Here is a 22,650-nt window from a genome sequence, read left to right on the forward strand (position 1 = left end):
AAGGAGGCCAAGCCAGAGAATGGGATCAGAATGTACCACCCCAAAATATGCCACTTTGCTGTAAGGACTATTTTGAGCTGAAGGCTACTGAGAATCAACAAAAGTCCTCTGCCCTCCCCTCCTCTGCCTAAAAAGAGAGCATAAGTTTTCTTTCATGAGGATGGCATGAATTATCCCCCATCCCCACCTGTACCAGGGCAAGGAGAACAACCCCTATCACTGGAGACAGGGAGCCAGCACGGAGGTAAGTCCGCGTAAGCAGACCTTACTAAAATGACCCTTACCTTCCATTAGTTCCCCCACAGATTTGCTAGTCACTTCACGATGTGTCGCCCTTGGCTGAAATGATACATAAGCACTCAAGTCTAGCTGCTTCTCTGAGTTTTCACTGCCTTTCTGTGATGCCCCTGTACACGTGAAACTTAAACTATTAATAAAAGTACGTGCCTTTTCTCCTATTAACACACTCTCCTGTCAGTTTAATCTGCATGCCCCAATCACAAAACCTTAGAGGATGGAAAAAAATGTTTCCATTCCCTACACAGGGATTCTGAGGTCTCCCTATTGGCAGGTGGCAGTGTAGGATCCTGACTCTGCCTCCAGGTTTCTTTGCCAGGTGAACAGCAGACATCCAGGAGAGCCGGGCACTGAGAGGATGCTGAGCTGTGAGCAGAGACATCTCCTTAGACAATGGTGGCTTCAGCAGGACCCGGAGGGGTGGGCAGTGCTCAGCTCCTGGAATCAGCTCCCACCTCCCCACTTGGAAAGGCACTGGGGGGGCCAGTGGGCTGCAGGTTTCCCTCCAACTCCAGGGACAGCATACTTTAGAGGAGTGGGTGTCTCTGCTGATCCCACGCCCGGTCCACAATCTCCTAGATCCTGGCTTGAATTTAAGAGACACCACTTACTCAAACCAACAATATTCCACTGTCAGGGGCCTTGGGTCCTCCAACAGAGCCGCCGGGTCCAGCTGCAGTGCGCAAGGCCCCAGCTGACCACTCACCACCGGCCCCGAGCCAGGCTCAGCCCAAAAGCAGGGAGCAAGTGGGGAGGAGTCGGCCTCAGTGACAGTGCCCAGCACTGTGTGATGGGTGCACGGTGGACAGAGGGACGGACACTTGCAGCAACACCGAGGCTGACCGTGGTCTGTCCATATCGGTGCACGTTGTGGATAGCGTCCTCTCCTGCATCTAAGGGATAAGACAGCATCTGCCACGCCATGTGGTCCTCCCTCGCTGACATCTGGACTCGGTCATGCTCATGGGGCCCTCTCACAAGGATCCGTGGGGGTACCTGGCGTTCACCCCATCTCACACAGACCTTTGGGGACTGGGTCTCCAGAGCAGGCTGGGGTAGAGACGGCAGAGCTCAAGTGGTCTGGGGCTGGAGCCAGGGGCAGAGCAGTGGTTCCCACGTCTGGAGTCGTGACCGCGTGGCAGCGGGGAGGGGTCAGGAGGTGTGGAAGACCATCCTATAGTCCATGGAGAGGCCCCCCCTCCTCTGGGGCCCCAGGGCCACCAGCTATAGAGAAACAGCATGGCAGAGAGTGTTGTTTGATGCCCATCTGAGGGGTCCTGAGGTGGCCCAGCCACACAGAACGAGAAGCCCCTCCTTCGGCCACTGCTAACCCTAATCCACGCAGTCTGAAGTCCACCTCAGTGCTCACCTGCTCTGTGGGCGGGGCAGCCCGCCACCTGGCCCCAGCCCCGCTCCGAGGCCCCAGAGCCTGGCTGCCCGCCGCCGTGCTGCCTCGGAAGCAGACCCTAGCCGCTTTGCCACGTGACCAGACCCAGCCACCGGCCCCATCCACACACCCACCCAAACCATTAGGTCCATACTCTCTGGGCAGCGTGCCAGGTCCTGCGGATAAACGTCCATTAGGACACACACACACACACACACGCTCCTAGTTTCTCCTGTCCACAACTTAGCCATCTGATGACTAACTCTTAATCTGATTGTGCTCACGTCGATATTCATTAGAGCCGCAGGAAAAATCAACACGGGGAAGAAACAAGCCAAGCTGGCCAGGAAGCCCCAAGGCTGCAGTACCCCAAAGCTCCACTAGGTGTCACAGCGAAATTGTGGCGTCCTGGGCTCAGCCCGCACTCCCCAGCAGCAACCCCAGGTGGGTCCCTCTGCCCCGGGGGGATGCGTCCCCTTGACTGAGGGAACCCAGGATGAGTCCCTTTGACGGGGGGGGACAAGAAGGGTCCCTCTGACCTGGGGTCACATCCCTTTGACAGAGGGTACCCAGGAAGGGTTCCTTTGATGAGGGGACCTACGACAGGTCCCTTTGATGGTGGGGGGACCCCAAGATGGGTCCTTTTGACCTGGGGATACATTCCTTTGACCTGGGGACCTCAGACCCAGGGGGCAGGGAGTCCAGGGTGAGTCCCTTTGACTGGGAACCCGGGACAGGTCCCTACGACCGGAAGACCCTGGGATGGATCCCTTTGACCCAGAGCAAGCCCTCCCGTTCTGTTGCAGAAGGAAGATGGAGTGAGGGGGAAATCGAGGCCCCGGAAGCTCTCATACTGAGGAAGGATCGGTGCAGATCCTACTCCCGGGTGCCGTGGAAAGCAGCTGTTACTGGGAGGCTAATGCAGGCCGCAGGGCCCTTGTGAGCCAAGCACAGCAGTCTCCGTGGGGGCCTCGCAGATACCACCTGCCCCAGGCTCAGGGCCGCGAGGGGGTGCCGCTCCCCGGGTGTGCACACGGACACAAGGAGGAGGTGCTAGGAGAGAGGACGGGGCCGGGCGGTGTGGACAAGGAAGCTGACGCTCCAGCCGCCATCTGCACGTGTGAAGACACCAGCCGCAGAGCGGAAAGACACACGGACACCCAGCGAGCTGAGCACTGAGCTACCCCTTACCCTCTCTCCAGGGTCACCCACTTGGCCAGTGGGGCCCATCGTTCCCGGAGGTCCTGGGAGACCCTGGAATTAAAAACAAAATCAGAACCGAATTCAAAGATACAGCCGCAGGGCAACACCCCATTCCTGCCTCGCTTCGGGGGGAGGGGGGGCACTGCTGGGCCTTAGGGGCGGGGTGCGGTCCGCAAAGGGCAGTGAGTGTCCCCCTCTTTTCCATCCCCCACCCCGAAGCACCTCCCACAGGCCTGAGAAATGAAACGCGACACTCACCGCGGGACCTTCAGGGCCCGGCGGCCCCTCCATGAGCATGCCCTGAAAAGACAGGAGACAGTGTCTGAGACCCCAGGACCCCATCCCTCCTGAGATTCCAGCATGGGCCTGGACCCCCGGCAGACTCTGCTGGTGAGGATGACCCCGTGAGGACCACAGACTCAGGCCTCAGGGAGCGTGCCCACCAGCAGCCCGAGCCACGGGACACTCGGCCGCCCTCCTCCACAAGCCCCTCACCCTGCCACGGGCGCTCACGGTCTTCACCCCCAAGTAGGAACCTCCTGCCCCCCACCCCATCAGCCCGGACCCCAGAGAGGCCATGTGGGTGGCAGAGGGGTCATCAGATGCAGCTCCCGGGCCCAGGGGGGTGGGGTGCCCCCACTCCCGAGCATCCACTTCCAGCCCCTTCCCAGAGCAGGACTCTCCTCTCTCCTGTCAACACCAGGCCAGGCACCTCCAACATCCTCTGTGTCTCATGCCCACTTCCAGGGGCTCTGAGACCATGCACAACCACACAGGAGGGAAGGGGTCTCCTGCCTCCCCGCAGGGATCTGCTTGCTGAGAACGCAGCAGGAATGGCATCTGGGAGTCCTGGGACCAGCTAGGTTCTGCCTGGCCTGGCTGAGTAGGCTTTAGCCACACTCAGGGCCAGCAGAGTGGACACAGTGATGCCCCCTCCTCCCCAGTGATTCTTGAGCCTGCCGGGACAGGGCTTGGGGGCAGATCTCATGCTCCCTCTTCCCCCAAAACCAGAGAAAGCAGACTGCTTCCTTCCAGGGATGGTATGCGCCCCTGTGCCCAGACTTCCCTTCCAAGTGAGCGGTGCTCTTGACAAACGTGGCGTGGCCTCCCCAGGGGGACAGGGGAATGCCCAGCTGAGGCTCAAAGACCCACGCCCGGGCCGCTGGGTCCTCCGACCCCCAGCCTCTCCACCAGGGCTCCCCAGTTCCTGCGAAGATGTGTTTACACAGATGTGCACTCAGAGGAATATTTGTACTCAAAATGTACACAGACAGCTCATGCAAATAGCTTTCGAATTTCCTCCTCGGACAAGAGCAGCTGGGGAGGCTCAGCGGCAGAGCTGGGATCAAGCGAGGGACCTCTGGCTGCGGCAGGGCCCGGGGCCTGCAGCTGTCTTCCCAGACACACTGGCCGTTGTTCTCGGGGAGCTGGGGCGATGCCAACCACGGATCTCCCGGGAGGCCGGGCCAGAGCAGTCCAGGGCGGCCTGGGAAGGAGGCCGGATGCCGGGATGAAGGAGCCCAGCGCAGGGAGGCAAACCTGTCGCTAGGAACCAGACCTGTGGCCATGACCCAAGATCGAGAAAGGTGTCATTGATGAGGGCGGGTGGTGGTCTTACTGCGGGGTGCCGTCCCGGTCTACACCCCACCAGGGTGTAGACGCCAGTCTCAAAATTCAGCGGGGAAGGTATCTGTGAGTGATGATCTTGCCCTTGGCCCAGCTGAACACATCTCTCAACGCAGGTGCATCCACCCGTTAAATAGCACACACAAAAAAATGTTTCTTCCCAACCACAGTGGAGAGTAGAGACAGTGATTCATATGCCTCCCAAGGACATTCACCGGGTGCCACGAGACACGGAGTCTGGGGACCAGTCCCCTGGAGTCCCGGGGTGCCGATAAACCCAAATCCCCTCAGCAGAGAGGCCTGCCGCCCTTTTAAGGAGCTGCTCAGACTGCTGACAAATTACAGGAGGTGCGGCTGCGAGGGTGCGAGGGAGCTGGTTCCAAGGGCGCCACGGACAGGAGCCCCCTCTCCCCAGAGGGCAGATGCTGGAGCAGGGTGGGGACAGAGGAAGCAGCGGCCACCCCACCCTCTGCGGTCAGCGGTCAGCGGTCAGCTGCGAGACCCACGCCGGCCGGCTCCCCGGACTCGGCCATCTGTTTACAGAGCTAAGACTTTGAGGGCATCTCTGGTTTGAGAAATTCCAACTGTTTACATGGCGTCCCCAGGGGCCCGGCAAGGACCCAGCGGACTCGAGGAAAGGGCTGGGGACGGGGCAGGACTGAACACGGGGGCCAGAGGAGGGAGCCCTCCCCTCGCTGTGTCCGGATGCCTCGGTTTCCCTCCCGAGATGAGGTGGACCTGTGTAGACACGCTGTCTGTGCTGGGCCGGCTCTCCTTCCTCAGTCCCTGCTCCGCCCACCCCCGCCCGAGCGCCTGGGAGCCGGGTCACCATGGCTCTCCTCCGGGGGGTTGTTCTGGCGGCTGCGAGGGGACAGGAAGCGCGCCCAGAAGGTGCGAGCCTAGCCACTCCCCGGCACCAGCCCGCACAAGATGCCCTGCCAATGAAGCCATGCAGGCCTCACAAAAGGTGCCCCGAGTCAAGAGCAGGTCCATCTGGGGACCAGAGTGTCTGGGGAAATGTGTGGTCAGTGAGGCCAGCCAGGCTCAGGCCAGCCCCCCGCCATAGCGACTGCGACACAGCCTCTGTCCTTCTGGGATACCCCCACCCCAGCTGCTGGCTGCCCCGCGCTTCCCCCCTGCTCACCCTTCCCCTGTGTCCGGACTTGGTGTCAGGATTTCTCATGTTGCCGAGCAAGGGGTCACCTGGCCCTGGCCCCACCCCCCTGGCACCTCCACACCCTTCCCCTGTACTCCATCTTCCACCCTCGGTCTGGACCCGCAGCAAGCCCTGGAAGGGGAATGTTCTCAGCCTGAGACAAGGATGTGTCCAGGGGCCACAGCCCCATGAGGCGGACAGGTCCCATCCCCAGACAGGCTGGGAGGGAAAACCACAAGGGGTTGCCTTCGCCATTATCCGGATGCTTCCACGGGCCAGGCATGGGGCCAAACCAGGAGGGCTGCACTGAAACTCTGCCCACTGGGCGTTCCACCCCAAGAGATGGGCCATGTCCTGTCGGCCCTGGCCACGGGGCTTCGGGTCTCTCTGGGAGACACCAGCAGTTGAGGTTCTAAAAGCACCCTCCCAAGTCCACGGGAGGATGGAGGCCACAAAACTCCCCATCCCAGGAATCCAAGGTCATAAGGCCCTGGGAACCCTGACGTCCTCTCCCAGGCTGAGCCACCAGGAACCACCCTTAGCCCAGTTCCGCCTTGTGACCAGACGCAGGGCAGGACACTGGCCTCCTCCCTCTGGCGCTTGGACGACGTGGCAGGGTGGGCCTTGGCCAGCCCCTCCCCGCCGTCACGGCCACAGCAGCTGCCCGGCCCACACCCACCCGGCTGATCACGTGGCGCCTTGCCGGCCTGCTCGGGGCCCGACCTCGGCAGCTCTCAGGCCACGGGGTGGATCCTGGTGCTCTCAGCCGGGCCCCCCAGGGGCAGAGGACATGGCAGCAGGGAGCGGCCCCCTGGGCCCCCGGCCACGAGCCCCCTCCCCCCCGCCCCACTCCATCGGTAGCCATTGCATCTACTCCCCGTGATCCTGCGCCCAGCAGAGCGAGTTCCCCAAGCTCCCTGGCCACGGGACAGCCCACCATGCTTCACCAGTTTCCACACTCAGCCCACGCGGTGGCCACCCCAGCCTGGGTGTGGCAGCGTAAAACCCCCCGCGTGGCCGCACCCAGATCCGAGGCACCCCACGAACCCTCTGACCCCTCCGGAGGGGCTCCCCTCCTTCTCACGAGCTCTGAGTCTCTCCCCCCGGTGGCAACAGCCACGCGCAGCGAGACGCTCGGACCGCAAGTGCACCGCGCGGTGTTCTCACCGCTGGAATCCCGGGCAGCTGGCCCCTCAGCCAAGGTCTGGGACGTTCCCCCGCCTGAGCCCTCTTCTCAAGCCTCGGCAACAAGCGGCGTGTGGTGCAACAGGCGGCGTGTGGCATCCGCGAGGGGCCCCACGGGTCGGGCCTCGACCTGCATCACCCACCGCCCCCCCCCGCCGATTTCAGAGAGGGGACAAGAGAGTGCCCTTACCGGCTCAATGATGGCAGGCTCTCCCTTCTGACCCTTCTCGCCTCGTGGTCCTTCAATCTGGGTTCGCAAAACACAGGTGGACGGAGAATGAGCAGAGGAGGGAAAGGAAGGCCCCTTCTCATGGCCCCGGGGGCTCACCAAGCAGGGGCCGCTCACAGCCGGGGGCCCCCCCAGGCCCCGAAGGTGCAGGCGGAAGGAGGCCCCCTCACCCCTTCGTAGATGGTGTCCTGGTTGGCGGGCATGCCCGGCCCTATCTCCGACGGGGAGACAGTGGGGTCGTAGTAGGGGTCGTAGTAAGTCTCGTCCAGGTTCCGGATGGTTTCTTCAGTAAACTCCCCTTCCAAGTCGTCCTCCGGAGGTGGAGCCGGCTGGGAGGGAGGGGGCAGCAGGGGTCACTGGAGGACCGTGCGGAACTGGACAGAGACCCCTTCCCTGCCCAGGCCCACAGCCCGGGGATGCCAACGATGGGGCTTCCCAGGAGCCCAGGCGAACTCGCTGGGGCCGCTCCTGGGCCCGGTGGTGTCTTCACAGCATCTTCTCTCTCACCACAGGGAAACTTCACCCCAAACCCCACAGGACCCCCTGGCAAGCTGGGGCCACACGGGGACCGCACACTGTGGGGAAGTCAGGGCCGTCGGGGGCTCCGGCCAAGGTCCCGTGGTCTGGGGGTAACAAGCCCCCAATCCCATCCGGCTGACAGAAGGGTCTGGGCCCATCAGAACCGGGCGTCTGCTCTGTGCCGTCAAGAATCCGGCGTCGCCAATGCCGACTTTGAAGCATTTGCTGTGTGCCGTGTGTGGCGCTCAACTCCTCCCCCTCAGAAAGCTTGCCAACAACCCCTAGAGGCCGACCTGTGAGTGCCCCTGGAGAATGACAGCTGAGATCAAGAGGGGACGAAACTCTCCAAAGTCAGCGGATGAGGCTTCGAGGCAGGTCTGCCCAGCGGGAAAGCCCACGGTCGTAGCGGGCACCAGGGCGCCCCACGCCTCCTCTGCCAGGCCGGACCCCCTGCTCGGGCACCTGTCCTGCCTGGTCCCCTCAGGCCACAGAGAGGGCACGTCCTCATCTGCCCCCACCCGAACCCCGAGAGCCCAGGCAGGCGGGGCTCATTGTACCCACTTCGCAGATGGAATGCAGACAACAATAAGACCGGCTCAGTGAGTCGGGGACCCCAAACCTGCTCAGCGCCCCTGGGGGCCAGGCTCTGCTGGGCTGGGGGGCAGGGAGCCAGTCCAGGACCCCCGAGGTCAGAGCAGAAAAAAGAGGGAGCCCAGAGCACTCCCCCAGCCCCTGCCCCCTCCCCTGCCCCAAGCCCCCGCGGAAGAGAACCAATTACGTTGGAGGAGTTGCCGGTGCCGACAGTGCTGGTGGGGGCCTCGGCCCCTGCGCCATGGTCAGGGGACTGGTCGGGGTTCTCGAAGCCCTCGCTGTAGTTCATGTCATCGTAAGGGGCGGGCGTGTAGTAGTCCTCGCTGGGCATGTAGTCATAGTCCCCTAGGCCGGGGACCTCTTCCTTCCCGGCCCCCTCGCTGGCGTCGGGCACCGGAGGGGCTGCCGTGGCGGGTGGGGTCTGCTCCTGAGAGCGGGGAACAGAGCAGGAGTCAGGGAGGTCTGGAGAGGACCCCCAGCACCGCCCCGAGGCCAAGCAAGGGCCCTGCAGACCCCGTCCAGGCCGGGAGGCAGCCAGTCCCGGGGCGTGCCGTCCATGGCCTGAAACCCCCGATCCTGCACTGGAACGGGCAAAAGGAAAAGACCTCAGATGCCAAGCCACATGCCCCCCTCACGCCTACGTCTGCAGGGGGCGAGCCCGCTGCCCCACCTCCCCGGGGGCCCAAAGCACAGATGATCACCTGGCCCCCAGGGAACTGGTTCCCTGCTGAGCTTCCAGCCGCCCCGTCCCCCCTGCCACACCTCCCCACCACGGCCTGCAGCTCCCGCACAGACCTCGGCAATCTCTGTGGTCTCTCTAGCAGCTTCCACGGGCTTCTTGGTGGGGGTGGGCTCTTTGCCCGGGTCCTCCGTGTCCTCGTAGTAGGGGTACTCGTAGTAGTAGGTGTCACCTTCGCCTTCCCCTTCCGGGTACTGAAAGCAAATCGGAGCCACGTGAGGAAGGTGGGACCCCACCAGGAGCCAAGCTGCTCTCCTCACCATCCAGGTTCAGCCAGGAACCTGGCCGGGAAGGGTGGACACCAGAGAGCCGTGGCTCCAAACGGGCCTCCATCTGCTCTGACTTTGTGGGCAGCTGAGGCAGCCCCGTGAGAAGCACGAGGGAGGGAATGGGGGGCCCAGGGCCCTTGCAAAGAAAGTTGAGTCCCAAAAGGTGCAGACATTCTGATCTTTTAAAACCAAGAGCCAGGAGAGCCGCCAAGCTGTGGGGTCCTGTGGCAATGCTGCAGTCCCTCAGAATCCCCTGACCCTCGCCGAAGCCCCAAACCACAGCAACAGAGAAGGTCTTGCCCCTAAAATTGGGACAGGGGCTCGGCTAGGAGGCCTCGGCTGCAGGGACTCAGCCCGGGCTTGGAAGCCCTGCCTGGGCCGCGGGACCACAGCTTCATGAGGGCCCCCCTTCCTTCTCTTCTGACCGGTCGGGATAGAAGGAGGCCAGGAGGACTAATGACAGCAGGGTGAACATGACAGAAGCCGAGCGTCCCCTGAGCCCCAGAGGTAGGAGAGGACCTTCAGTTGGAAATGGTGGAGAGACCTATGAGCAAGCTGAACCACGGTGCTGCCGGGTGCGGCAGGGGACAAACTTTGGATTCTTGCCCAGAGGGTTTATTTTAAAGGGGGACCCCATGGCTTTTGTGTCCCTCCACCCCCGCCTGCCTGCCGGACCTGCCCCCTCCCAAGGGGTCTGCCTACAACCCCACCATGAACCGGGGGCTGACTCACGTATTCGTCTGGGTTGGGGTCCTGTGACTGGGGCTTGTCAGGGACAGCCGTGTCACAGTCGGGGCTGTAGTGCTCGCAGTAATCGGAAGCGGCCCGATGGTCCGAGACGAAGAGCAGCTGCTGGATATCACCCTGGAAAAGGACAAAAGCCCTTGAATAAGTGGCACACAGAGGTCTCACATGAGGATCCGGGAGGCCAGTGGCGAGTAGCCCAGACACACCTTGGGAGGAGCTTGTCCTCAGGACCACCCTTCCTCTCAGCAAGCTGCTACCTACAATCACCACTCAAGCTAGGATGGCCTGCCCATCCACCCACCCACCCATCCAGCCACCCATCCACCCACCCACCCATCCAGCCACCCATCCACCCACCCATCCATACATCCACCCATCCCTCCATCCATCCACCCATCCATCCATCCAACCACCCATCCCTCCATCCATACATCCACCCACCCACCCACCCATCCACCCACCCATCCATCCATCCATCCACTCATCCACCCACACACCCACCCATCCATCCACCCATCCACCCATCCACCCACCCACCCATCCACCCACCCACCCATCCACCCATCCACCCATCCATCTATCCACCCATCCATCCATCCATCCACCCATCCATCCACCCATCCATCCATCCATCCACCCATCCACCCACCCACCCATCCATCCATCCATCCATCCATCCACCCACCCACCCACCCACCCACCCATCCATCCATCCATCCATCCACCCATCCATCCATCCAGCTATCCATCCACCCAACCATCCATCCACCCAACCATCCATCCACCCACCCATCCATCCACCCACCCACCCACCCATCCATCCATTCATCAGACACCTGTTGGGCACCTGTCAGGTGCCAGGCAAGTGCTCAGAGATTTTTGTGAACTGTGAGTGAAAAATGCAAGCTGTAAACTCCACCCCAAACCCTGAGGGCTTGGAGGTGTGCTGTCTCCTTCCCTATCACCCCCAACCATGGGGTGGGGTGGGATTTATTTTTAAAGAAGAAAATACCATATGACCCAGAAATCCCAATCCTATGAACTAAGAAAGGTAAACAATTCACTCAAGAAAAAAATTGCAATGGGTATTCAAACAGGTCCATGGACACTCACACTCACAGCAGCCTTATCCACAATAGTCAAGAGGTGGGAACAGCCCAGATATTGCATGAACAGATAAACAATTGTGGTCTATCCATACATCGGAATATTATTCAGCCATGAAAGGGAATGAAGTACAGACACATGCGCCCACCGGGATGAGCCCATGCTGCCAACCACTGAACATTCTGTTCACTGCCGTGGCAGTCAACAGTCACACTATGTCAGATAGGAAAAGTATGCAATGATTCTAGTTCATATTGCTCTCCTCAAGATGTGTCAAAGCAGACAAACAAAAAGGAACAAGAACCACAGGTCTCACGAATGTTACCAGACATCTGACGTCTCCCTGGCAGAGGATCTTTGGGCCCCATAGAGATGGGTATCAACTGACTAATATCATAGCGATTTTATTAATGATTAATGTTAGATGGTATTTACTATAAATCAGGTACTGGACAAAGAAACTGCTGTCACTCCCTTTGGCTCACAAGAACTCTATGAATTCTGTTCTATTAATTCCCATCTGAAGCTGAGAAAACTAGAGCCCTGGGGTCACCTGCCTGGCACCCATGGTCACACAACAGGTGAGGCAGGGCCAGCTCAGTGTAGCCTGCACAGTATCCATCACTACAAGACATGCTGGGCTCAAGGAGGGAAAGGAATATGGAGGAACATGCCCAATGTTGAAACTATGTCATTAGAAATGGTGCCCAAGAAAGGATAATTGGAGGCTGTGTCAGGTGTAGAGGTCCTTGGCCCAGAGCCCATCCCACCACATGTATATCCATCTATCCACCATCCATCCACCACCCATCCATCCAATCATCATCCATCCACCATCCAACCATCCATCAGCCACCCACCATCTATCCACCATCCATACATGCATCTATCCACCACCCATCCAACCATCCAACCACCCACTCACTCATCCAACCATCCATCCATCCACAAGACATCTGTCCATCCGCCATCCATCATCCACTCACCATCCATCCATCATCCATCCACAACCCATCATCCATTCACCATCTGTCTACCATCCATCCATCCATCTATCCATCCAATAGCAATTACTGAGCACCTACTAAATGCCAAAGATTAGTCATGGCCCAGAACCACTGCCTGGCGGTGTCCACACTCTCTCTAACACTTTGCACTTGCCTTGTGCCCCGTGGGTAAGATGCATATCCATACCATGTATTCATCTGGTTGTCATTGATGCCCCTTGAGTCCCATTGTCCCTTTCTGTCCAGACACCTGAGGCTACCCCTGCTCTTGCACACCCACTCTCCCATGGTCCAACAAAAGGCATGTTCTGCTCCTAAAGACAAAGCCACGAGCGAAGCAAGAGAACATGGTAGCCGTGAGCTTGACCCAAAGGAGGTGGTGCTCATTCTGCACATGTCAGAACCACAGGCCCAAACAAGGAAGCCACACCTTCCATCCCCTTCATTTGGTAAAGGTGTGTGAGCCCCTTCCCTGTGCTGGACCCTGACGAAGCTGGACAGTGGAAGGCTGGGAGGATGTGCCACTCAAAGTCACTGAGCGTGGATCCCCAGATGGCCTCCCGGGGTCTGTGAAGTGAAGTGCCAGCCCCATGCACTGCTCTGAGGGACAAGATCCATTACCCTTCACTGGCTTCCCAAAGCTTCGGTGGGAAAACTGGCCCAGAGATGGGGTGAGGTGGGGGTGACTCAGTGGCAGACATGGATGAAAGTCTTAGAGTCCGGAAAAGGCTCATCCTACCTGATCTCTGAGACATGGGTCCAAATTATGTGCCCCCCCCAATATGGGTTTGAAGACCACGAAGATGAGCAAAGAGCTCAGAACTCCGCCCAAGCTGACCTGTCTCCACACACAGGGCTCTGAAGAGACTCCCCTGAAGACGATTCTGGCTCCCCTCCCCAAGTTCTGCTGTGCTCACTCCTTCGACGGGCAGAGCCGCCCGCCTCCCTCCCTCCCTCCGTCTCTCCCTTTCCCGTCCCTGCTCCCTCCTCTTTGTCCCTCTCTGCCTCTCTCCTTTTGGATGTCAGAGGCTCCCGGCCCACACTGTAAACTCTCCGGCAGACGAGAACCATATGACAGGAACAGTGAACCAAAACCACACAGTTTTATTAAGCAACGTGACTTCTAGTTCAAACTTCATCCAATTCAAATAAAATATTTTCTTCTTTCAACTGGCAACTTGACATCTGAATATATGTTCTCCAAATGCAGTCTCTGGAAGGGAGAGGAGGCTCGGGGGCCTTTGGGGGTGGCCGTGGCTGCCAGCACCTGGCGCTCCCCTCCGTCAAGCCACTGGCACATGGGACCGCAGCCGTCTGGTAAAGGGCCTGCCTCCCCAGAAAGTGCAAGTCCTCAGGCCCTGGCCACATGTGGCACATCTGTGCCCCTGTGCCCCACGGTGTCCCGCCCAGAACCAGGCTTCATAGGCCCCCACACGGTGGCCCCTGCTGCCCCCGACACCAGGCAACCAACAAGGCTAAAGGCTGGGGCGTAAATACCCAGGAACAGGCACGGGGCCGGGTGCCTCCTGCAGACTCACCTGGAGCTCTGGAATCCGAGCGCACAGTCGGTGCTGACCTGGCCCTCCCCGCCAGCCCTGCTTCCCTGCCGGCCTCACTCACTCCCCAGATGGCTGTGGAGGGAGCACGTGACCAGCAGCAGGCCGGGCCGCAGGGCCCCTGCAAGCACGAAGCCCCCTTCATTCCCAAGGCCCACCCTCCTCTGCAGATGCCTATACTTGCAGCCAATCATTTTTCCCACAAACCCCCGAGGGGTTTCCACACCAAAAACATGTGCCCCTTTGTTCCATGGGCACGTCTTTCAAAGGGCCCCTGCACCTCCGTGAGAAGGGGAAGCGGAGGTGTGGGTCCGAGCCTCTTGGAAGCCCCTTGTCCAAAGCCCCTGCCGTCCCCCCTCACCTCTTCCCTGCACGTGCAGTTTTTCAGGTTGGGGTGTCGAATACCCGTGTGCTCTTTGCAGAGAAGTCGTCCCCCACTGAACTTTCTCTTGTTGGGACCAGACACAACCTGAGAATCTTTCTCAACCCCCACCCCGTGCCTTGGAGACAGCATGCCCCGGGGCTGGTCCTGATCTGGTGCACAGTGTATTTCACATGTCCCACGAATGCTCACAATGTCATGACTGTCCTGAGAGCATTTTCATGATGGCTCCTGTGGCGAAACAGGCTCCAAACCACAGATCCTGAGGTTCCCTTGGCGACCCCCCCTTTCCCAGCAGGGCCTTTCTCCATGGCCGCTGGTGGGCGATGCTGGGGGCCTGGCACGAAGGCCCCTACTGCCCACAGCCTCAGCCCCTCGGGGCCCAGTGGGCACGGTCAGCGGGACAGCCCTGGGCGCGGCGTGTCTGTGCTCTGGGGGGACGAGGCAGAAGGCAGGAGCCAGGGGCCAGCATAGGAGGCCCACCCACGAACACAAGGAGCACACACAGCGAGGCCCCTGGCCTGCAGCTTCTCAGGATCCAGCGCGGGCCTTTCCGGAGCCGAATGCCAGCTCTGTGAGGCTGGCCGAAGGTCAGAGTTGCCGGCGGGGTCCCTGACCCTCTGGAAGCAGTGAGGGCAGCCCAGGATTTTTCCAATCAAGTGTCCTCTCGGGTGGGGGGGAGACTCTGACTAGGAACCCTCAACCAGCCTGGCCTTGACCTTGGAAGAGTCGGGAGCCCCCTGCCCCGAAGGCAGCCTAGCAACCTCCAAAACACAAAGACTCATGGCCCACTTGTAACATCTGGAGTTGTCTGGGGTTGTGTGTGTGTATGTGTGTGCGTTCACGGGCACGGCACAGGTGTGCACATGCAATGCAGCGGACGACCTTCACGTGACCTTCTAGTCTGGGTGAGCCACTTCTGAACAGAAACAGAAAGCATTTGTCCTTAGGGACCCTTGGGGAAAGTGAAGGGGCATTATCACCTCTGGCCGTGGGGCAACTTGAGCTGCAGTCAGGAGTTATGGGGCGACAGAGGGAGGCGGTGGACACCAGGCCTGGAGTGGATGTGCCCAAGAGTGACTGAGTGCAGTCCGGGGAGCGGGGGCGCTCACACCCTGGCCCAGCCCCGCTGCCGGCACGGTCACACGCCCACTGGCCCCGGGGGGCAAGCCAGGGAAAGGCCACCTGCCAGGCTGCAGGGCTCCCTCTAAAGCCTAGAGGTTCACATTTGTTCAAAATTGTTACTCAACTAGAACCAGGGGCTGTTCACCGTCTTGGAGGCGCCGGGCCACGTCTCAGGTGGTGCCTTCCCTTTGCTAGGCACTCGTGGGAGCTCCGCGCATCCTGCCCCAGGGTCTCCCTGCCCCCGGGCTCCCTCGGGACGCAGGGACCTGGGCACTCAGCGTAGCTGGGGCTTCTCAAAAGGGTCCCATAGAGGAGCCTGGGGGTCTCCAGCAGGGTTTACACGCCAGGCTGCCCCACAAGATGTGGGTTAAGAAAGCATTTAGGGGGTTGTGTTATAAAGGTCAAAACCCCTGATGCAATAAAATGGTCTCACTTTACAGACTAGGAGTGTGAGGTCAGAGGAGGGAGTCCCCCAGATGGGGTCCCCCAGGCCTCAGTGGCAGCTGGGCTCCAGGGTCCAAGGCCAGGAGTCCTTCCAGTCTGGGGAAAGCAGTGATAGGTCCACCGTGTGCCTGGCCGCTTCTGGGCACCTCCTGGGCATATCTCCCCTGAGCCTCCCTACAGCCCCCATTCACAGATGGGGAAACTGAGGCAGCAGGGTCCAGGAACTTTCTAGAACCAAGAAGGTTACCCACCACATACTCCTCACCCTTGTGGCATTTCACTGCTGTCTTACACTTGAGCCGTCACCACGCTGCCGGTGCAGACTGCCCCCTCCACTCCCGGGGACCAGGGGAAGCCCTCTCCCTCCACAGAGCCTTGCCTGGCTTTGCCCCCCTTCCCGTGCCTGCAAAGCCCTGAGTGGCAGGGGAGCTCCTGACTGAATTCTGCCCAACTGCTCCGTCCCCAGGGCCCAGCAAGCAGACAGCCCCTCCAGCCTCCCTCCAGGAGCACAGAGCACCTGCCCCAGGCCCCCTGGGCTGACAGTGGGCATCGTGCTGCCCTCCACACACCGGGCCGGGCAGCTGTCCTACCAAGGGTCCCCTCGCTCGGCAAAGGCCACCCGGTCCCGGGGCCGTGGTGGTGACCCCGGCCCCCTCCCCATGACAGCATCCTCTGCATGAACTGCCCCCACGTGCCTCATCGCGGCTCCTCCGTGCTCACACGGGTGGGCTCGCCCTGTCTTCTCTCTTATCCCCATTTTGCGGATGCACACACTGAGGCTCAGAGAGGCGGGGTCCCTCTCGCAAGGGCCCAGAGTCAGGGGCTCCAGAGTCACTGTCCTGCAGCTCCACCAAGAGCAGCCTGGCCTCCACAGAGTTCAAGCGGAATGTCCGGCTTGGACAACAATCGTGGCTTCACCCCGGCTGCCCTCTGCGTGGGCACAGGAGCCTTGGGAGTACAAGCGGCACCTGAGTCCACATCTGGGCCCCAGGCCCGCAGCTTGCCCGGTGGTGGCCCGGACCCCCTACCAGAGAAACCAGCACTCGCTGTTTTCACCCTGTGCCTCGTTCTGATGCCAACCGCTGTTTTCCCTTCTACTCGCTTACGTCTGCCCCCTGCCAGTAAAGCTCCGCCCAGGCCCTAGAAGCTTCTGCCGTGGTGCCTGGCAGTCATGAAGGCCTCTCTGCTCCGCAGCACAACCTCGACGTCCAAGGCGACAGTCCGCGGCCCTTCCCCTGCCGAGCACAGGTCGGCATCAGGCACTCAGATGCAGCAGGGCACGTGTGATCCTTGGCCCTCGCGGAGCCGAGAGCATTTTGCTCAGGGAGTTGGTTCTGCTTTTCCGATAATGAGATTTCATCCAGCCTGCATTTCTGCTATGAGCCAAGCAAATTGCAAAGTTTTCGTTCGAGAGCTTGGTAGCCTTGGGGTCCGTGGCGCCAGAAGCGGGAGTCTGCCCCACGGAGGGTGCTTCCCCACCCGGCGCACCCCTGCGGCTGCCCCCGCAGTCCCACGCTGCTTCATTCCCTTCCCGTGGCCCTGAGTTCGGCATCCCTCCTCTCAACAGAATTCCCGGGCCCCCGGGGGGGCAGCCAGCCCTGCCTCCACGGCCCGCACCATGGCCCCCCTCACCCAACCCACACAGGCCCCGCGGGGACCCCCGTCGCACACTTGGTTTTCCCTGTGGGTTCAGTCATCTAACCTCAGCGAGCACTTCATGCCCCGAGATGGAGACACGTAGGTCATTCGAGACTGCAGACCACGTGGTCAGCAAGCACTCTGTCCCTGCTGCCCCCCGCCCCCCGGTGCCGCCTGGACAGGCGTCCCGGTCTGTGACCTTCCCCACTACGTGGCCGCCTCCGGTCCTGGTACAATTATCACCGGCACCACCAGCCAGGTGCCGCCCCAGGGTGTCTAGGGTCCTGTCTGTTCACACATGCGTCTCCATGACAGGGGCATGGTGGCCAGGGGGCAGGGCGTCAAGTCCCAGCTGCATCAGCCCCTGAAACTGGCCGCAATGACTCAAGGTCAGCTTGGTGAACTCAGAGAGGGGACACCTTGTCCCCAGACTGAGGGACAGGGCAGCAGACCCAGTGGCAGGGACCAGGCTGTTGGACGCACCTCCTCAAAAGGCCATGAGACTCTCTGTAGGGCCTGGGTCTCACCCCCTTTCCCACCGGCAATGCGGCCCTGGACACTTCACTCTGGACATTTAGCCACCAGCCCAGCCACAGAGGCCCACACTTGCCACGTGGGCAGCACGTGAGTGAAGCGGCCCCATCCGTCTCCCCCTGGACTTTCAGAGCAGTGAGCCTGTGGACACTGGGCTGACCAGCGGGCACGGGGAGATCTCTGAGCACAGGGAGAACTCTGAGCACAAGGGACGTGCACTTTGTGACAAGCTGTTCAAAAGAAGGAGCAAGGAGCCTAGGCACCGCTGCACAGAGACATGGGTCACTGACCACCGCGGCCAGGACACTGGGTCCTTCCCTCACCAGCTGTGGGGCCTGGAGCGTGACCTTCAACTCTCCAGGCCTCCATTGGTTCATTTGTGAAAGACAATGATGAGACATGTCTGGTGGAAGTGTCCTGAGGACAGAGTGTGATGGTGGGTGCAAAACAAGCCATGGGCCTGGCACACAGAGGGCCTGGGCAGATGAGCAACTGCCCGCACCACCAGCATCACCACCAGCATTACTACCAACACCAGCATTACTACCAACACCACCAGCATTACTACCAACACCAGCATTACTACCAAAACCACCACCATTACTACCAACAGCACCAGCATTACTACCAACACCACCATTACTACCAACACCACCAGCATTACTACCAACACCAGCATTACTACCAACACCACCAGCATCACCACCAGCATTACTACCAACACCAGCATTACTACCAACACCACCATTACTACCAACACCAGCATTACTACCAACACCCCCAGCATCACCATCAGCATTACTACCAACACCACCAGCATTACTACCAACACCACCATTACTACCAACACCAGCATTACTACCAACACCCCCAGCATCACCATCAGCATTACTACCAACACCACCAGCATTACTACCAACACCAGCATATCTACCAACAACACTACCATTACTACCAACACTACCATTACTACCAACACCACCACCATTACTACCAACACCACCATTACCACCACCACCACCACCACCACGCCATCGGCCCTGGATCCCTGACAATGTCTCACCAATGTCTCCTGGAGGAAGGTCTGATGAGTCATCATCTCACTCATGTAACCAGCATCTTTAGCACCCCTACCGCGAGACTCACGGACACAAAGATGAAGAAATTGGCGTCTCTGACCACAAGTCTCAGGCTCTAACGCTTCCCCAGGAGGTGGCAGAGGTGACCGAGTGACTAGCTGCCAGGGTTCAAGGAAGGCATACTGGGGTGGCTGGTCTCAGAGCTGGGCCCAGGTGGAGGTTCACATCCGTACACAGCCTCTCTGGGGTCCTCCCTCGGCCACCATGTCACCCCCGTCCTCTGGGAGGAGACTCTCCACCCCGCCTTGCCCGTCCTAGCCTCAGACCCCAGGTCTTCAACTCAGCCTTCGCTGGGCACAGTCCACACCCGCGATCATCCTGCCCTGTGTCCCGAACGCATCATTGCAGCACCACATCGCACCACGGTTGCTGATGGGCTCGGCATGCACCGACCCCTCCACCTTCTCCATAGGAAACGCTTCCCCACCACATCCCCCTGGTCCACACTGGTACAACTCGTTGTTTTGAACCCAAGTGCAGAAACCCACATTTCATGCCCACCGAATTTCATTTCTTTGGCTCCAGGGCATGGTCCCAGCCTAGAAGATCTCTCTGAGTCTTATCTGTCAACCAGGAGAGTAACTCGGCATCATCTGTGACAGTCAGGCCTAGCTGGGGTCGCTCTGCACATCCACAGCCACCGGAAGGCTCTCACTAACGTGCAGAACACACGCGTCCCTGCTGTGGGGGTGGCAGGGGGAGCACCGGGGGTGGTTCGGAGGCCAGGCTGCTCCACATGCCCCCTGCCCGCACCCCGCACCCCCCGCCTGAGAAGACTCTGCACCGTGATCCACCCTCACTGCAGGCTGTAGCACAAGGGGCCAGGCGTCACGAACAAGGGCCACGTGCCATGACTCCAGCCAGGGTCCTGGGCTACACCCCAAACCTGGGGCCGCCCCGGCTGCAAACATCCACTACTAGACATGACAGAGACAGGCTGGGTCGGTGTGGCTAACTCATGGGGATAATCTGTGCTCTCCAGCTCCTGAGAAGAGGCTTCCAAACAGCTCCGCAGAAGCATTAACTGTAGGCAAGCAAGGCCCAGCTCTGGAGAAGGCTGTGTGCACCCAGAGGAAACCACATCCTCCAGGATTTGTAGGACCCCAGGAGGGCCGAGAGTCATCCCTGTGTCCTTGAGCCCTGGCGGCCAGCTGGTCACCCCCAGAACCTTCTCCAGTGTGTTCCTGTGGGCACAGACGGTTGGACTGGCTGCAGCCAGACAGGGGCCACCTGGAGAGGCCTGGAAGTTCCAGCGTATATGAGAGAGTATTGGCTCCAGGTTCAAAGTGAACAGCACCAGCACCTGGGCTGGCTGGGGCAGGAAGGAGGAGGGTCTGAGTGGGGCACTCACAGGCCTTGGGGCCCATAAAGGACTAAAAACCAGGGGCTGGTTGGAGGGTCACCACCAAGATGCAAGTTAGCGGGCAGCGGCTCTGTGGGGCTGGAGGCCAAGTCACCTAAAGGGAGGGACAGAAGTCTGACGTCAGAGGCCCAACGTCGCTCACCCCTTCATCTGAGAACTGGAATGTCCTTCTGATCCAGGACAGGGTCCAGACCTGGGGCCTGAAGTCTGGCCCTGCACTTCCCTGCTGTGTGCCCTTGGGCAGCTGGCTTTACCTCTCTGGACTCCAGGGAGCCCGTGAGCACTGAGGAGCCAACACAACACGCATGTCCCAGGCTGCTCTGCAGAATCGTCCGGGCAATTATCAGGATAAGACTATCAGCCGGAGGTACCCTCCTTAATGCTGGGAGGGGTGTTACTATTAAAGAGGACAGAGGGAGGACATTCGGAGGCACAGCCACTGCCCCATCCGGGGCCTTGGGTTTTCTGAACAAGCCTCCCAGCTCGGCCTGGTGCCCTGCTCCTCGGAGGCCGAGGCCTAGGGGTAGCACAGTGGAAAAATGAGTCTGCGCTGGATTCTCCATGTGCTCAGAGAGGAAGACCTCCAATGAGCACTCCGCACAACCATCAGAGGCCCCAGCGACACCCCCCCCCGCCTGCAAACACAGGGACATGTGCTTAGGAAGGGGCCACCCAACAAATGTGCACATGGACACCCCAGTATCAGAGGCTCTCTGTCCCAAGGTGATGTCACCCCCTGGAGGCCCAGGGATGCTGAAGGCCCATAAGCAGCCTGGGGAGCCCCTCTGCCGCCCATGCAGTATACCCCTCGGGGGTCCCACCGCACCCCACACCCTCACAACTGCAGCCCATGGGCCGGCACTCTGCAGGTAAGGGCTGGGCGCTAACACCCCCACCTGCTGGCTGGGCTCGCAGATGTCCCTCTAACTCTCGCACCTGCAACACAGGGATGGTAAAGACAGTGACAATCCTTGTCATCACAACAACCCATGGCATATGCAGCTCCCCTCCCCCAGCATGGTCCGGAGAGTCTCACAATTCACTGCCCTCAGACAGCATGGATGCGGAGGGACGCCCGGCGCTGGCAGCGTCATCAGGCCGCCTCCCGCAGCACTCACAAGCCTGGCAGCCCCATCTCCTGCACGAGGAGACGGAGTCTCAGGCTAGCCCCAACCCGTGCAAATGGTAAAGGGAGGTCAGGGCCACACTGAAGCCTCCCCCACGCCCCCTGACAGCTAGCAGCAGTAAAGAAAAAGTCCCTGGGGCCCCCTGCCCTCCAGGCACCCACACGGGCAACTCCCAAGCTCGGGCATCACTGCAGGCTGGACCGCAGGACTCTGCATCCAGAAGCATGGGCCGCAGCGTCCTGCCCCTCCAGGAAAGCCACCGACCCTCCCCCGTCCAATCATGGGCCCTAGCCCGTACCCGCCGCAGCCCTGCAGGTGACCTCGAGGTGACATGCCATCCCTGGAGCCCCGGTGCCAGTCCTCCCCAGGGACCCGCACGTCAGAAAGTCATTCCACAAGCCTGGGCTCCCAGCCCTGCATCAGCCCACGGGGCCGGCACAGGGGCCGGCGGCTCAGAGTTTCCATGGAACAAAGCTCAAGCCCTCTCAGACCAGGAAGCAGGGCCTGCCTGACTCTGTGGGGTCTCTCTGACCCCTCCTAGCCGCCACCCTCCCAGCTGCTTGGCTCAACAGGGACCATGAGCACTCAGCACAACCCAGGCCAGCTCCAGGAGCACATCCTCAGAGCTCGGTCCCCACCCCAAACACCCTGACCTCTCAAGGCACAGCCCCAGATGAAAGCCCCTTGGCCTGGGCATCAACATGAGACCCGCTGCCTCCTCGCTCTGGCTAGCCTCTGCGAGGCAGCCGTCCCAGCTGACGTCCAGCTAGTCACTGGCCCCTAGCCCGCGGGCCGCTAGCCATCTGCACCAGGCAGAAGTCCAGGCCCAGGCTTGCCCACTGCCCAGCCCTTCCTGGACCTGAGCTGGAGACAAAAATATACCTCAAACACCCTGCATACTGTCCTCATTGGCCAGGCAGTCGCCCATCCAAGCCAGGAGCCACGCTCGGGGCTGCCCGTGACCACCCCCTCCGGCTGGGAAGAGCTAACCGTCTGGCCTCCTCGGCCAGACCCGACTCAACAGCCCAAGAAAGCCTCGATTTGAAACCAACCAAATACTCATGCCCAGAGAGGAGCTCTTCATTAACCACATGTGCCCTATAGGAATTAATGGGTAAACCTCCTTCCATACTGGTCTGTGAGGCAGGTTAAATCGCGACCCCAAAAGATAGCTCCAAGTTCTGCTCCCCAGACTCTGGGAACGGGACCTTATCTGGAAATGGGGTCTTTGCGGATGTAAGGAAGTTAAGGGTCTCAAGACGAGACCATGCTGGATTAGG

The 22,650-nt window shown here is 60.4% G+C and overlaps 1 protein-coding gene across 4 annotated transcripts in view; it reads right to left on the bottom strand.

Moving 5' to 3' along the window:
- Nucleotides 1-22,650, bottom strand: part of COL5A1 (collagen type V alpha 1 chain) — a 156,486-nt gene that overhangs the window by 84,226 nt on the left and 49,610 nt on the right. For all 4 annotated transcript variants that reach the window (XM_073889902.1, XM_073889901.1, XM_073889900.1 and 1 more), the window contains exons 5-11: nt 9,934-10,065; nt 8,989-9,126; nt 8,381-8,620; nt 7,254-7,412; nt 7,045-7,101; nt 3,146-3,187; nt 2,876-2,938 (exon numbers count right to left, since the gene is read on the bottom strand). In XM_073889902.1, the coding sequence (XP_073746003.1) occupies nt 2,876-2,938; nt 3,146-3,187; nt 7,045-7,101; nt 7,254-7,412; nt 8,381-8,620; nt 8,989-9,126; nt 9,934-10,065 (831 nt within the window). The remainder of the gene's footprint in view (nt 1-2,875; nt 2,939-3,145; nt 3,188-7,044; nt 7,102-7,253; nt 7,413-8,380; nt 8,621-8,988; nt 9,127-9,933; nt 10,066-22,650) is intronic.

Source organism: Callorhinus ursinus, unplaced genomic scaffold (assembly GCF_003265705.2).
Source record: "Callorhinus ursinus isolate GAN/ISIS: 27379988/994484 unplaced genomic scaffold, GSC_fseal_2.0 scaffold122, whole genome shotgun sequence".
Lineage (NCBI taxonomy): Eukaryota > Metazoa > Chordata > Mammalia > Carnivora > Otariidae > Callorhinus > Callorhinus ursinus.